The sequence below is a fragment of the Carassius gibelio genome, chromosome A16 (genome assembly GCF_023724105.1).
Source record: "Carassius gibelio isolate Cgi1373 ecotype wild population from Czech Republic chromosome A16, carGib1.2-hapl.c, whole genome shotgun sequence".
Classification (NCBI taxonomy): domain Eukaryota; kingdom Metazoa; phylum Chordata; class Actinopteri; order Cypriniformes; family Cyprinidae; genus Carassius; species Carassius gibelio.
In genome coordinates this window covers 25,872,629-25,886,434 of record NC_068386.1, presented here as the reverse complement: position 1 = coordinate 25,886,434, position 13,806 = coordinate 25,872,629, and the positions used below count along the sequence as shown (strand labels likewise).

The 13,806-nt window shown below is 35.7% G+C and overlaps 1 protein-coding gene across 2 annotated transcripts in view; it reads left to right on the top strand.

The window, feature by feature from the left end:
* Positions 1–13,806, top strand: part of LOC128030921 (A disintegrin and metalloproteinase with thrombospondin motifs 16) — a 74,380-nt gene that overhangs the window by 49,586 nt on the left and 10,988 nt on the right. For both annotated transcript variants that reach the window (XM_052619009.1, XM_052619010.1), the window contains 7 exons: positions 2,846–2,994; positions 3,936–4,108; positions 5,170–5,300; positions 7,336–7,459; positions 7,836–8,080; positions 9,056–9,194; positions 10,796–10,922. In XM_052619009.1, the coding sequence (XP_052474969.1) occupies positions 2,846–2,994; positions 3,936–4,108; positions 5,170–5,300; positions 7,336–7,459; positions 7,836–8,080; positions 9,056–9,194; positions 10,796–10,922 (1,088 nt within the window). The remainder of the gene's footprint in view (positions 1–2,845; positions 2,995–3,935; positions 4,109–5,169; positions 5,301–7,335; positions 7,460–7,835; positions 8,081–9,055; positions 9,195–10,795; positions 10,923–13,806) is intronic.

The following is a 13,806-nucleotide window of genomic DNA, read 5'->3' as shown; positions in this document are numbered from 1 at the left end:
CGTCACTGAATGAGTTTAATCATTAACATCCTCTCGTGGTTCTTCAGCGTGTGACATTAAAAGAAGTCTTAAAAGAAAGCCTTTCAGGGGTTTGTGTTGTTCTTTCAGATGGGATTTTAACAGATGTTTAGTGTCTTAAACGAGTTTCCAGGGAGAGACTGCGGTGAATGCCAGCCAAATGAATGAGTGAACAATTCATGCAAAGAGTCACGAAAAACACAATCCAGAACTTGACGGTGACGTTCACAAGAGAAGCTGAGGAGATTCATGTGAGAAGTCACTGTACAGGAGGCTGGAAAAGATTTGAAAAAAAAAGAAGCATGTATTTTATGTGCCAATAATGTAATATTAAGTAGATAAAGGCCACTTAAGTGCACTTAAAGAGGGACACTCTCATGACTGTTTCACACTTTAATTTAAAGTGCATTCTAAATCATGTTTTATAAATTTTTTGTCACATTTTAAAGAAGTATACTTATTTTGATGTGTTCACTAACATAAGCACGTTAAGTACTTAATTATAATTTTAATTGTAGTGTGTTATTTGATATTACATGTAAAGTTAATTTATTGTAAATGCACTAAGTTGCAACTTCATCATCACAAGTGCAAATGCATACAAATTTCAATAAAAATGACTTTTAAGTATATTTTACTTTATCATAAATGCTTGTCAGTGCAATGAAAATAGACTATAGAAGTCATTATGAAATTAGATGTGTTTCAGTACTACTCAAGTGGGTCAACAAAAGCACTAAGTGGGACAAAATTGCAGTTATTATAAATTTAAACTTACATTTAATTTTTATTGCAATTATTATGCAACTGAGTGTCTGAAAATATCACACTGAAGTATATTGTTTTATGGTATATTATTTCTATCAAACGATTTATTTAATTTTTAAAGTGTACTTCTTTTAAATGAGAAAATTAGCACATATGAATGTGAATCCAGTTATGAACACTGCTGGATACATTTCTAGATTCCCAATCTTTAACTTTAACTAGACACTTTAAGTGGATTTTACGAGACATGCAGTAAGTGTGTGGTGTGGATTGGGTTTTACAATGAAATATTTGCTGCTTGAACTACAGAGAAGGTGTCTGATACACCGAAACTGAACTTGTGCTGTGGTCTGAACCTCATCCATCAGCCAGCCCCACAAATGGACAGACAGATGAATCAGTGTTGTATGAGATACAGTTTTCATCGTTGCTCTCGTCCCGTAGGATGCCTTTCCACTGATGCAGGCCCTTCACAGCAGATTGGGTTTAATGAGCTCATGTGGGCCTCAGCTGACCTCCTGGGGCATTACTGAAGTGGGTTAGGGGTGTGAGGGTAATTACAGTCCCGTCCTGAGCTCTGCTGATCAGGGAGGAAGAGCTCTTCTCCTACAAACACACACTCCTCGTCTCTGGCTGATACGGAGGCCAGCGCTGGTGGTCTGGATGTCTTTCACACGTGTTCCTCGAGGGGAAGTTCTGGAGGTGTTTGGTTTGTGATATATTAGACACAACAGTTTAAACCAGAGCGAGAGCCAGTGACGGTACGCAGTGCTAATGATGACAGTCTCTTCTAGGAATCCTGCCCATCTGCGTACAGGAAATATCTGCTCCGTCACATGAGACAGAGACTGGGTTTGAGTTACACAGAGGGTGTGAAGAGTGCTGGACTGGGACTGTCATTCATTCACACTTTAACCTCTCACAAAGAGATGAATTAGATGGAACGATGCCTGATTGGAATTAAGATGAATCTGTGAAGCTGGGCCATTCAAACGATCATTTTCACACTCTAATTTCTTTCCAAAACTTCTTCAGCAGAACACCGAAGGTCAATTTGTGAAAAAAAATATATATATATTTTTTTGTATTGAATCTGAAAGACTGCATCTGTTCAGCTCAATAAAGACAAAAAAAGGTTTATATTAATCATTATATTAATGATATGCATGATATTCCATGTAAGGCTGCACAAAATGAGAAAGGGAAAAATGTCTAATTGCTATTTTTTCCCCCCAAAAAAATTGTATTGTAATTTATAAATGCAATTTAAAAATAAAATGATTTATATTATAAAAAAGTATATATTGTATATATATATATATATATATATATATATATATATATATATATAATTTTTTTTTTTTTTTTTTCTCCTGTAATATTACAGTACTAATATTAATGGCCCAAGAAGCCCTTAAGTTTCTCTTTTGTTGATAATTCATGTTGTGTGCATGTTGTGTTTCCAAATGCATGTTAAAGTGGCTCAAACTTCAAGTGAAGCAGCATTTCCTGGAAAACAATCTGAGATGCTGCAAACACCGGCAAATCACGAGCTCCTCACGTGTTATTGAACACAGTGTTGCCCTCAAACATGCAGCATGCACATTTATTTAATTAAATCATAGCCTTTGTGAATTGACATGTGATAATGAATCATGCAGCCCTCATTCCACATCTTCTGAAGTCATATGATTCAACAAACCCAAATATAAGTTGCTACTCACTGAAAATCCACAGAGGCATGTGAGACAAGTGGGATCTGATATTCAGTTTCTAGCAAGCAAGGACTACATTTCAGTCTGTTCCTCATGAAGAGCATCATGTAAATCCAGCAGATGTATCTTTGTGATTCTTTTATGGTGCTTCTTTGGCATTTTGGAGATTTACATTCATTTTGTGGATTACAGTGTAAGGAAACAAGAGAAATTATACTTTTTTATTAATCTCCTTTGGTTTTCTTACAGGTGTTCATTCATTTTTTTGGGGGTGAACGAAAAAAAAGACCTTTAAAGACCATTATCGCTCTCAGATTGATGTGTGTTTCTGTGTGTTCTTGCAGTGGTGTCGTCGGGGTCAGTGTGTAAAGCAGGGTGATGAAGGTCCTAAGCCGGTTGATGGTCAGTGGTCATCCTGGTCTGGCTGGTCCAGCTGCTCAAGAAGCTGTGAGAGTGGAGTGACCTACAGAGAGAGACACTGCAGCAGCCCCAGGTACAGGACACCCACGGCCCGCTGTCTGAAGAGACAGTTCACAACAACTTCATGTTTTCAGCAGGATTTCAGTTTCTATTGAACGGTTTTCAACATTAATAGTAATCAGAAATGTTTCTTGAGCAGCAAATCAGAATATTATTCTGATTTCTGAAGATCATGTGACACTGAAGACTGGAGGAGTGATGCTGAAAATACAGATTTGATCACTGAAATACATTACATCTTAACAGATATTCACACAGAAAACAGCTGTTTTAAACCGTAACTGTAAATGGTATGTCTGATCGAATAAATGCAGTCATGGTGAGCAGAAGAGGCTTCTCTCAAAAAAATTCTCTTTTCAATTGCTTATATGTCACAAATTTAATTCAGATATCTATTTTTCTCTGCTTTAATCTCATCACAAGAGCAAAACACTTCAGAAGTACCAGATACTGTGTGTATGTTCTCATCTTTGCTGATGGAAACACAGCATTTTCAGCCAGTCAGCTTTAGATGCCATAAAACTCTATAGAAGAAGGAGGGCTCGCAGGAATGGAGACAGTGGGACACACGTGATCCATCTCATGTGAAATACTGTAATTCTACATGATTTTTCATTTCCCACAAGCAGGAATATAATAAAAATCTCCTGCATGGAAAATTGCTGGCATTGTAAGTGGGTTTGATTCGTGCTCTGATAATCATTCATCTTGTTCATCATATGATGTTTTATGCACTGCTGCACTTTATATACAAACACTATCCTCTACAGAAATTTCATTTTAAGTGTCAAGAAAATTGATTCCTTGTCAAAATAGAACGACATCTCAATTTCTCTGGCAATGCATCTCATTACTACAACAAACATTACAGCCGCTTGGCAACCGTGAGTGATTGAATGAAGTTGCTGTTGCTGTAAATCAAGACGTGTCTCATGATCTTTCCTTCTCTCTCAGGCCCATGTATGGCGGCAGGTTTTGCGCGGGCTCGTCTCGCTCTTATAAACTGTGTAACACTGCTGACTGTCCTCCAAACACCATGGACTTCAGAGCTGTCCAGTGCGCCGAGTTCAACAGCAAACCCTTCCGTGGATGGTACTACAAGTGGAAACCCTACACACGCGTGGACGGTTGGTCTAAACCTGTATCTCAACTGGTTGAGGGGATGCTTGAAAGAGATGAGGCATAGCTTTTGAGAAGATTCTGGATAGGAACATTATTTATGAAGTTAGACTGAAGTGAAGTATGTATAGCCTTCACATAATATTAACGGCCTTGAGTTTTACACCTTTTTCTGTTACTCCTCCAAATTGTAACACATGGAAAATGTGTCTTTCTCTTTCACCACACAATAAATTCAACACATGTACGCACCAAAAGAATATAAATGACTTTCAAAGTCATTCGTTTCTACACAGTCCTTTAGAAATGATGCATCTTCAAGCAGGAATGAGTGACTTGATATCTGATGAATTAGATGGAGAAAGTTGGGTCAAGTTCTATCACAGATCTGCCATATTTCAAAGTACCTCATAGTTTTTAACATGTGCTTTTCTTCACGCTTAATGCAGATCATTGGATGACTGAGCAAGCACTAGTGTTTGGTTTCATCCATGTTTGCATTAATGGAAACAATCTTTTTAGTTACTCCTGAAAATAAAATAAAAAACAAAGCATGATTCTGACATTTCTTCCATTTTTGGAGACTTTCTCAATTAGGAAATGTTGCTAGATCCATATTCTTGTTGATTGTGGAAGCGCAAAAACAACTCCAATTTTAGATTTTGGGTTAACATTGCCATTGTGAAAAACAAATAAAATTTAGCATACTTATCAAAAGAGCACTTATTACAACCAGTTATTTCCCTCTGATTTAAAGGTGAGTTAATTAAAGGATTGAGTTGGGACAGAGTTTGTAGTGGTTCTAGGAAGATTCAGAGCTTTGTCTGTCTTTCTGTAACCATTTCCAGATGTCTTCCTCCTTGCAACTTAATCTCAAGTTCCTTGGGCTTCATTAGTTGTGAGAGTCAATTAAGATAAATATCCTATGTGATATATGCTGTTCTTTAAGAATGTCACAGAGCAGGAAATAACCCATAGGTGAATACTTTTGAATTTACTGTCGACAAATCTTAGAAGACTTGTGTTTTTAGGAAACTTTGCCTGATATTCTGTGTGTGTGTTGTTCCAGATCAGGACGTGTGTAAGCTCTACTGCTTCGCTGAAGGTTATGACTTCTTCTTCGCCCTCTCCAGTAAAGTCAGGGATGGGACGCTCTGCACACAGGACAGCTCCAATGTCTGCATCGACGGCATTTGTGAGGTAATGTACAATATTCACAATTTTGAATTCTGACATGATGCAAATGCTGTATAACCTGAAGTCTTAAGTAAGTCTCTGTCTTTGTAGATATTATAACAGTAGATACCAGTGTTGGGGAAGGTTATTAAAAAAAAAAAAAAATACATTACAATATTGCAGTACTCCCTAAAGAAGTAACTAATTGCGTCATTTAGTTACTTTTTACGGTCAGTAATGTCACATTAATTTTGCATTGCTTTCTATCATCTTGTCCGAGCTTGCTTGCTTGTCTTTAATATTAAAAAGTTCTATTTTTGGCAAATATTAAAGCACTTTCACACCAAAAGTGAAATGAATAAGTGTTAGGCTGTAGGAAATGTAAATGTGAAAAGCTCAAAATCTTTCAGCTGTGCTGCCATTCTGGATTGCATGAAGAATGGGACGCAAGAGAAGAAAGTTCAACACTCTCTTCTCAAACACAAAAAAAAAAAAAAAATGATCTAGAGTCCTTTTTGTTTATTAGTTTGGTTGAATTTGGTCAGCAGCACAGACACTGATTAATAAAATGGTATTAAATACATAAAAGGTATTTGTTTAAGCATTTAATTATTGCAGGTTTTCATTTGACGGTTTTTACTCATTTTGAGGAATACAGGATCTGTTTTTGTGTAAGTGAGGTGAGTAAATGCATTTGACATTTAGTCTAGATCGACAGAAGCATCAACTCTCAGATATTTTCTTGGTAATTCAAAAGTAATGTGTTACTTTACTAGTTACTTGAACATAATGCATTACCCCCTCCACTGTTAGATATTGGCTGGCCTTAGACTAGTCATTTGCAAGAAACCTAGTAACTCTCAGCTGAAAATGTGTTAAATGCAAAATATTCTTTACTTATGTCTGTTGCCTTCTTTTGCAGTGGTTTGTTGAGTTTGTAATACATGGCTACATATGATAAAACCATCGTTCTGTTGTTTGTTTTGTTTTCCTCTGGTAATGGACTACTGACACAGTTTGTGTGTTGTCATTAAAGCCAGAGATTTTCAAGAGGATTCATCTGTAGTGAATTCTCCCAGTGATTGGTTTTATGTTTTCTTCGGCAGTGGAAATCCCTCTTGAGAGACAGAGCGATCAAATGCATTTCATCTCAGTTTCATTCAGAGAAACAAAAACACATCTTTCTGAAGGACACACACCAGTTTCATATTGTGTGTAATGTTTGGATGACTTCGGCGAGAGAGCCCATTAATATTTTGTTCCATTAAATTTGACTTCATCTGCTGTTATATTAGAAGAGAAATTGTGTTGGTATGAAATTGTGACAAATTGCAGTGGACCAGAACAATTTTAGTTCAGCGGATTTAGTTTAAAGAAGCAGTAATGATGAATCGTCATTGTTGATCAATGTTTTAGATTATACATGAGTAGCTTGCACTGAAAACATTACACAAATGTTTTTGTCACAGTGAACATGAACATACCGTCCAGCTGAGAGTATTTGGACTTGCATGTTGAAACTATTACCCTCTTGTGTTTTCTTTCTCTACATTATCTTTGTAGTGTGGAGCATCTTGTACCTCTTTATTAATACAACATGTGTGTGTGTGTGTGCTTGTGTACGTGCGTGCGTGCGTGTGTGTGAGTGTGTGTGTGTGTGTGTATCTAGCAGTGGTGTGTTGTTGTTGTCTTCTGAAATGAAGAGGCTAAATCTGATTTTGGGTTCCTTGGTAAACTCTATAGTGATACTCATTGTTGCAGATTTATTCTTACCTTTTGGACTGTCACCTATCACAAGTAATTTTTTAGAGTTTGATTTGACACAAGGGCTGATGTCAGAGTTTGTGAGTTCTTTTATTTATAGTTAAGCCATTCATTTCCATCTTTAGACTCATTAATGCCAGTTTGCGGACAAGGGCATTATCACACTGACAGCGTAATCGGCCAATTACAGCGCCATGGAGGTGACTTTTTATCTGATTAAACTGAGCTGTTGTAACTGGAATGATGATCAGCAGTGTTCAGTGCTTGCTGAGAGCTCATGATCTGTGTTTTCCAGAGAGTGGGCTGTGATAGGATGCTGGGATCCAATGCCGTGCCGGATCTGTGTGGCGTCTGTAAGGGTGACAACTCCACCTGCAAGACCTACAAAGGACAGTTCTCCAAACAACATTACATGAGCCGTATGTGTCTGTCTTTACTCTCTGAACGCATGCACGATCTACATAGGCATCTCTCTGTATGAACAGCACTCGTACTTGGGCTGGGAAAAATAACATGTTCATTTCTACAATTATATGTCCTGATTAATCGTGTTTTATCCATGTTTTCCCTTCCTACAATAGATAAATAAAAATAGTATTTTCTCAAATATCATTTTGCACATTTGTGTCACATTTATTATAATAGATTTATGTAAATATAGTTTTAAGTTTTGAACCTTATAAGTGACTCAAAAGAAAATAATGATGTCTATGTAATCCAAAAAATAATAATAGGTAAAACAGTAATTGCATTCAAAATTGCATTTAACTATAATAATTGCATTGTCTTGTGTAGAGTACTACCGTGTGGTGACCATACCGTCTGGAGCGCGCAGCATCCGTGTGACGGAGCTCAACTCCTCCAGCTCTTATCTGGCCCTGAGGAATCTGCAGAGGAAGTACTACCTGAACGGACACTGGACCGTGGACTGGTCCGGACGACACTCCATCGCTGGGGCTGTGTTTGACTACAAGAGACCCTACAATCGTCCAGAGAGCCTCACCTCCACTGGACCCACCAATGAGACACTGGTGGTTGAGGTAGTAGATGCCTGTAACTTTTTTATCTGCCATAATTACATAATTGTATTGCCATTATCCTGTACTTACTGCTTATTGTACTTCTGGTTTTGCTAACTGCATTTCTTTGCCTTGTACCTTACATGTGCAATGACAATAAAGTTGAATCTAATCTATTCTAATCTAATCATACTGCTTGCCAAATTCTGGTGTTATAGTGTAAAGTGTTCATCTCAAATGCACCGTTTTCAAGCCAAAAGAGTCCAAAACAGCTCTAAACAAATATATGTATGTGTGAGACAACAGGAAGTGTTATTATGGATTCGTATTTTGTCCAAAAGCAAATGTTTCTTACAAACATGCAGCTTTTGGCTTTAGTCATTAACTGATGGACTGAAAATGATATCATAGAGAGAATACCTGCAGTCCTTCTTGTCAACAAGTCTCTTCAAATATCTAATAATTTCACTGTTTTATTTAAATCCATAGTTAGTTGGAATATGGTCCGACTTCCCAAAAACTTGATGTTTACTTGAAAAAAAAAAAAAAATACAATTGTAATGTGTACACATTTATTCAAGGTCTAATAAAAAATAATTATTACTGTCACTTTCAAATATGTCAATTCAAATATTATAATGTTATTTAAAAAAATTCCAAAACCATATGAAACCAACATTAATCGGTTAATTAATAAGCTCTTTTTTTTACTTCAATTTTTAAATGCTCTTTCACTTCATTGATATTTATATGTCATTGACTCTTTTATCATGCAGATGGAAACTATTTGTGTTCCTCTAAGGAATGAGATTATAGTTAACAGATTTGAATGTGTTAATGACAGAATGTTCTGATAGCAGGAGACATCGTTCAACATCACAGCATGTGGACAGCATTCTGTCGTAAAACAGACTCAAGAGATGAAGAAGAAAGGATGTGAGATTTCCTGTGAGGTGGATGGTGTTCATTAGGTCTTGTGTGTTTGTCCCTGCACAGGTTCTCATGCAGGGCTGGAACCCGGGCATTCAGTGGGAATACACACTAACCAAAGAGCATACAGAGCGACGCAACCAGCCCAAACACAACTACACGTGGGCCATCGTTCGCTCGCAGTGCTCAGCCAGCTGTGCAGGAGGTACGCCGTCAGTCTGAACACAGCTGTAGGCCAGACATTACACTGCGGTCACATGTTCAAACCTTAACACTTTAACTGCACCAGTCTGCTACGGATCTTCTGGAGGTTTGTAATTCTGGTCCAGCCCAAAGCTCATGAAACTGTTGATCGCAATCCACATAAATTCTTTCATAAGCACTGATTACATTTACACATGTTCATTATTAAATGCATATGCACAGAAAACTGAATCAAAATTGTGTATTGATTGGCACATTTATATTTATGCATTTGGCAGAAAACTTCATTCAAACCAACTTGTATTGCATTCAAGGTATTGCTTTTCATCGGTTCATGCATTCCTAGAAAAACAAACCCATGATGACCTAGGCATTGCTAGTGCATTGCTACTATTTAAAATAGTTATTCTAGACAGCTCTATATGGCACTTATAAGCAGCAATATCAGATTTGTCAACAATTCCTTGTTTTGAACCATACGTTTTCAATGAATCATTTGATACAGTTAAAAAAAAATCAATCTGAAAGATTTTTTAATGCGTCAGATTTGATATGATTAATGAATACATTTCAGCCTGTTATCCCTTAAACAAAGATAAAAAACTTTATTTAATTTCCACTTTTAGAGCACTTAAAATCTTAAAACGTAAATGTATATAAAAACTACACTTGCAGAAAAAATAATGTTAATAAAATAAAAGGCCACTTAAGTGACTTAAACTATATACTTTCTTGACTATGTTTCTTATCACTTTAGAAGACTTTTACAAAGTGCACTTTGCAATGATGTCAAATTAAAACATGCCTTTCAAGGACATTTTCAATTATTATGTTTTAACCTTTAGTAAGAAGTAACACTTATTATTGACTAAAATACTAGAGAACATATTTGTTTATAATTTTAACTGTAGTGTTTTATTCTGTATTATTTAAAATTACTTAATTTAAAGGTTTAATAGAAATTACTTAAAGTTTAATATAGTTCACCATAAATATTGTCAGTGCATTCAGTAGTAACTCTTTAACCATATTTCAAAGACAATATAAGAAATGATTAAATTAAAAAGATGTACTTAAATCACTCTCAAGTGTGTCAAAAATTATAAAACAATGCATAATACAAATTTAATCAAAAATACATTTTCATTCAATTGCAATTAACATGTAACATCACATTCAGTTCACACTTATATAATAATAATAATTATTATTTTTTATTTTTTTTTATGAATATTAATTCCAAAAATAAGTACTCTTATTAAAAGTATACTCTTTTTTAACAGGGATTCTGTAAAACTTGTTGCTCTGTTGAATTAATTACACATCTCTCTGCATGAATCCATTCTCTGAATGATCCGAGAGAAAGCATTGTAGTGTGTTTCTGAAGCGTATCTGCTGGTCTGTGCAGGTGTAACTCTATAGTTGAGCCTCAGGGGAGTCTCTGTGGTCTGTTCCCATCATTAGGGCTGACATGGGCCATACCTATTTGTGAATAATGCCACAGGACATTATGTTCATGTCAGCTCAAATTCATCACATTTTGGTGTACTGTATGTAAGTCGTTTCATCAAAGGCGTTGAGTTGTTGTTGTTTGTTCCTCAGGTCAGATGGTCAGTAAATCAGTCTGCTACAAGGACCTGAGGGTTCAGGTGAACGCGTCTCACTGTAACTCACGGTCTCGTCCGTCCACCGGTGTGACGTCCTGTAACACACAGCCCTGTCCCGCAAGGTAACGTCTTCACTGACCTCCTCTCATCTGCAAACACACTGTGAAAGACCTTAGAGAAAGGAACCAGTGTTCATTTAGTACTTTTTATATACCGTTGTAGTATTTATTCATATTTTGAATTGTTTTTTGTTTTTATTATAATTTAAGTTTAGAAATTTATATATATATATATATATATATATATATATATATATATATATATATATATATATATATATAGATTTAATTAATTTCATCTCAATGGTACTAAAACAAAATTCGCCAAAACTCGCAAAAGTTCATTTAAGTCTTTAATATAATTCAGATTTGTATATTTTATTTAATTTCAGCTTTATTTCAATTAACAAACAAATGTTTTCCAGGCTTTAGTTTTACTTAACAATAAAGGAACCTCTCAAAATCAGAGTTTGTATTTTTACTCCTCTTCTAATGTCAGTATGAAACAGTAACTCACAAGTTCAATCTTAAGTTACATACTTTTAGTTTTTATTTATTTATTATATATTTATTTATTTATTAAGTGGTTAAGGATGTAACAGTTCACTCAACTCACAATGTGATATGACTCAAAATACTGATTTCATGATACAATTTTCTCACAATCTTTATTAATAAAAGGAGATTTAAGGCAAATTATAAATGAAAAGGTGTCCTTTTATTATTTCTCAGACAAAATGCTGCAAATTGAAATATGTCAAATAACAACACTAAATAGAAATGTTAAAACATACATATTACAAATAAATTAATTATCTTCAAATAAACAAGCTAAGGCTTTCCCTGTGCTCTTTCCATTTGAAATTGCAGTCAACCACTGCATTTTACTCTGCATAAGCTGCACGAGCAGTTTTGATTTAAATGAAATCGTATATTTAGAAATTTGAAGCAAAATCAGAACAGTCTGACTTTAGATTTGTGAAACTTTAATACATATAAAAACATATCTGCATGAAACAGAAACAGCAGAAGCTCTGAATAAGACACAGTTCCACTCTCTGACAGCAGGTGGCGCTTGTGGAGCAGCAGTGAACACTACTTTAATGTACGGAGGCAAGATGATAAGAAAATATCACTGTTCTGAAGACAGTCACTTCCCTTCAGAGACACATTCGTATAACCCCCCGCATACCTCAAATAGTTGATGGTTGAGATGTTAAACGAATCAAAATGGGGGGCCATTGCGATTCATTTAACATCTCAACCGTCAACTATTTTTATCGATTTTCTAATGGCTCGGGGTGCATCGTTACATCCCTATCAGTGATGCAATAGAAGAACCATTTCTTTTCTGAACCTTTTTTTTCTTTGTGTAAAGAGCATTTCAGTAATCTGAAAAACCTTTTGCCAATGCAGTGGTTCCATACAGTTCTTCAATGAGCCATTAATGCCATTGTTTTATTATCAAGAGTGTATTTGACAAGAGACACAGATATTGTCTGATCTCATGTCACAGCAACAGACCTGTGTGTGTGTGTGTGTGTGTGTGTGTGTTTGTGTGTGTGTGTGTGTGTGTGTGTGTGTGTTTGTGTTGTTTTAAACCTCACTGCTCATGTTTTCTCGTGTCCCTCATCAGATGTTTTAGAAGCATCTCCATGGCAGTGTCATGCATGGCAAGGTTTCGTTTCACATATCAAGTCTAGTCCAGCTAGACTCCAGGGCAGAGTAATTCCCAGTAATGTCCAGTGGCTTGAAATGACGCTCACGCAGGTCTGCCAAAATCTCAGTTCACAGAGGTCCAGTGCAGCTGACAGAGAGACACCGAACAGCTCCTCACGCAGTGTCTCTGAGAGCTGCTCTTAAAGCATTAACGTGTCTGAGACTCCCGTAAACCTGCCCGGCGCTCAGCTGATTGTTTCCCAAGTGTAGCTGTGTTTTCTTTGGCGGTGAAATCCAGCTCTTTCTCCCCTGTCTCTTATTTTCGCTCAGTTTCTCACATATCTCCAGTGAAAGAGACAGATCACGCACTATAATCCTGCTAAGCATCTACATCTGTATGCCGTCATTAACACACAAAACACACAGCTGCTCTTTCTGATGGGAAAACACCGCACTGCTGCTTCTCCTGCTTCACTTCTACACTCAAAGACCTGGGCATCTCAAAATTACAAGAAGAATATTCATAATTATCATTGACATTATATTTTATTTGTGTTTCATGTACACTTAAAATCAGGCATGTACAGAAATCATTCTATAATTCTATAATTCAAATTCTGTTAATTACTCTTATTAATCATTACCATTTGGGGTTAATATGTGTTTTTTGTGTGTTTTTTTACAAACATTTTTAATACTTTAATTCATTAAGGATGCATTAAATTGATCAAAAGTTGTCAGTAAATCAGTAAATCATCATATTTTCATGATTTCTGAAGATCATGTGACACTGAAGACTGGAGGAATGATGCTGAAAATACAGCGGAGCATCACAGAAATAAATTACACTTTAACAGATATACATATAGAAACTTTTTTTTTTTTTTTGGTCAAATAAATGCAGCCAGGTGAGCAGAAGAGCCTTCTTTAAAAAAAAATAAAATAAAAAAAAAACAACAGAAAGAAAAAAAATCTTACCACTTTCGGATAGTAATGCATGTTTTCCTATTTATTTTATAAAGTATAAAAAATGTATATAATATTTTAATCTAATTAATTATATGATATGCCTAGAAATTTTAAAATAATGTTCTTGTATTAATATTTGCAGAGCTTTTTAATACACAAATATTTAATCAAAAAGTTTTCTTCAAATGCCTTTAAAGGAGCTTGTCTGATCTCAATTGATAAATTTTTTTTTTTTTTTAAATCCAGTTTTGGGGTAATAAAGCTGCACTTTAACACATTCACCTGGATTGAGAGAACCTGCGTCCCATGAGCCTCTGAG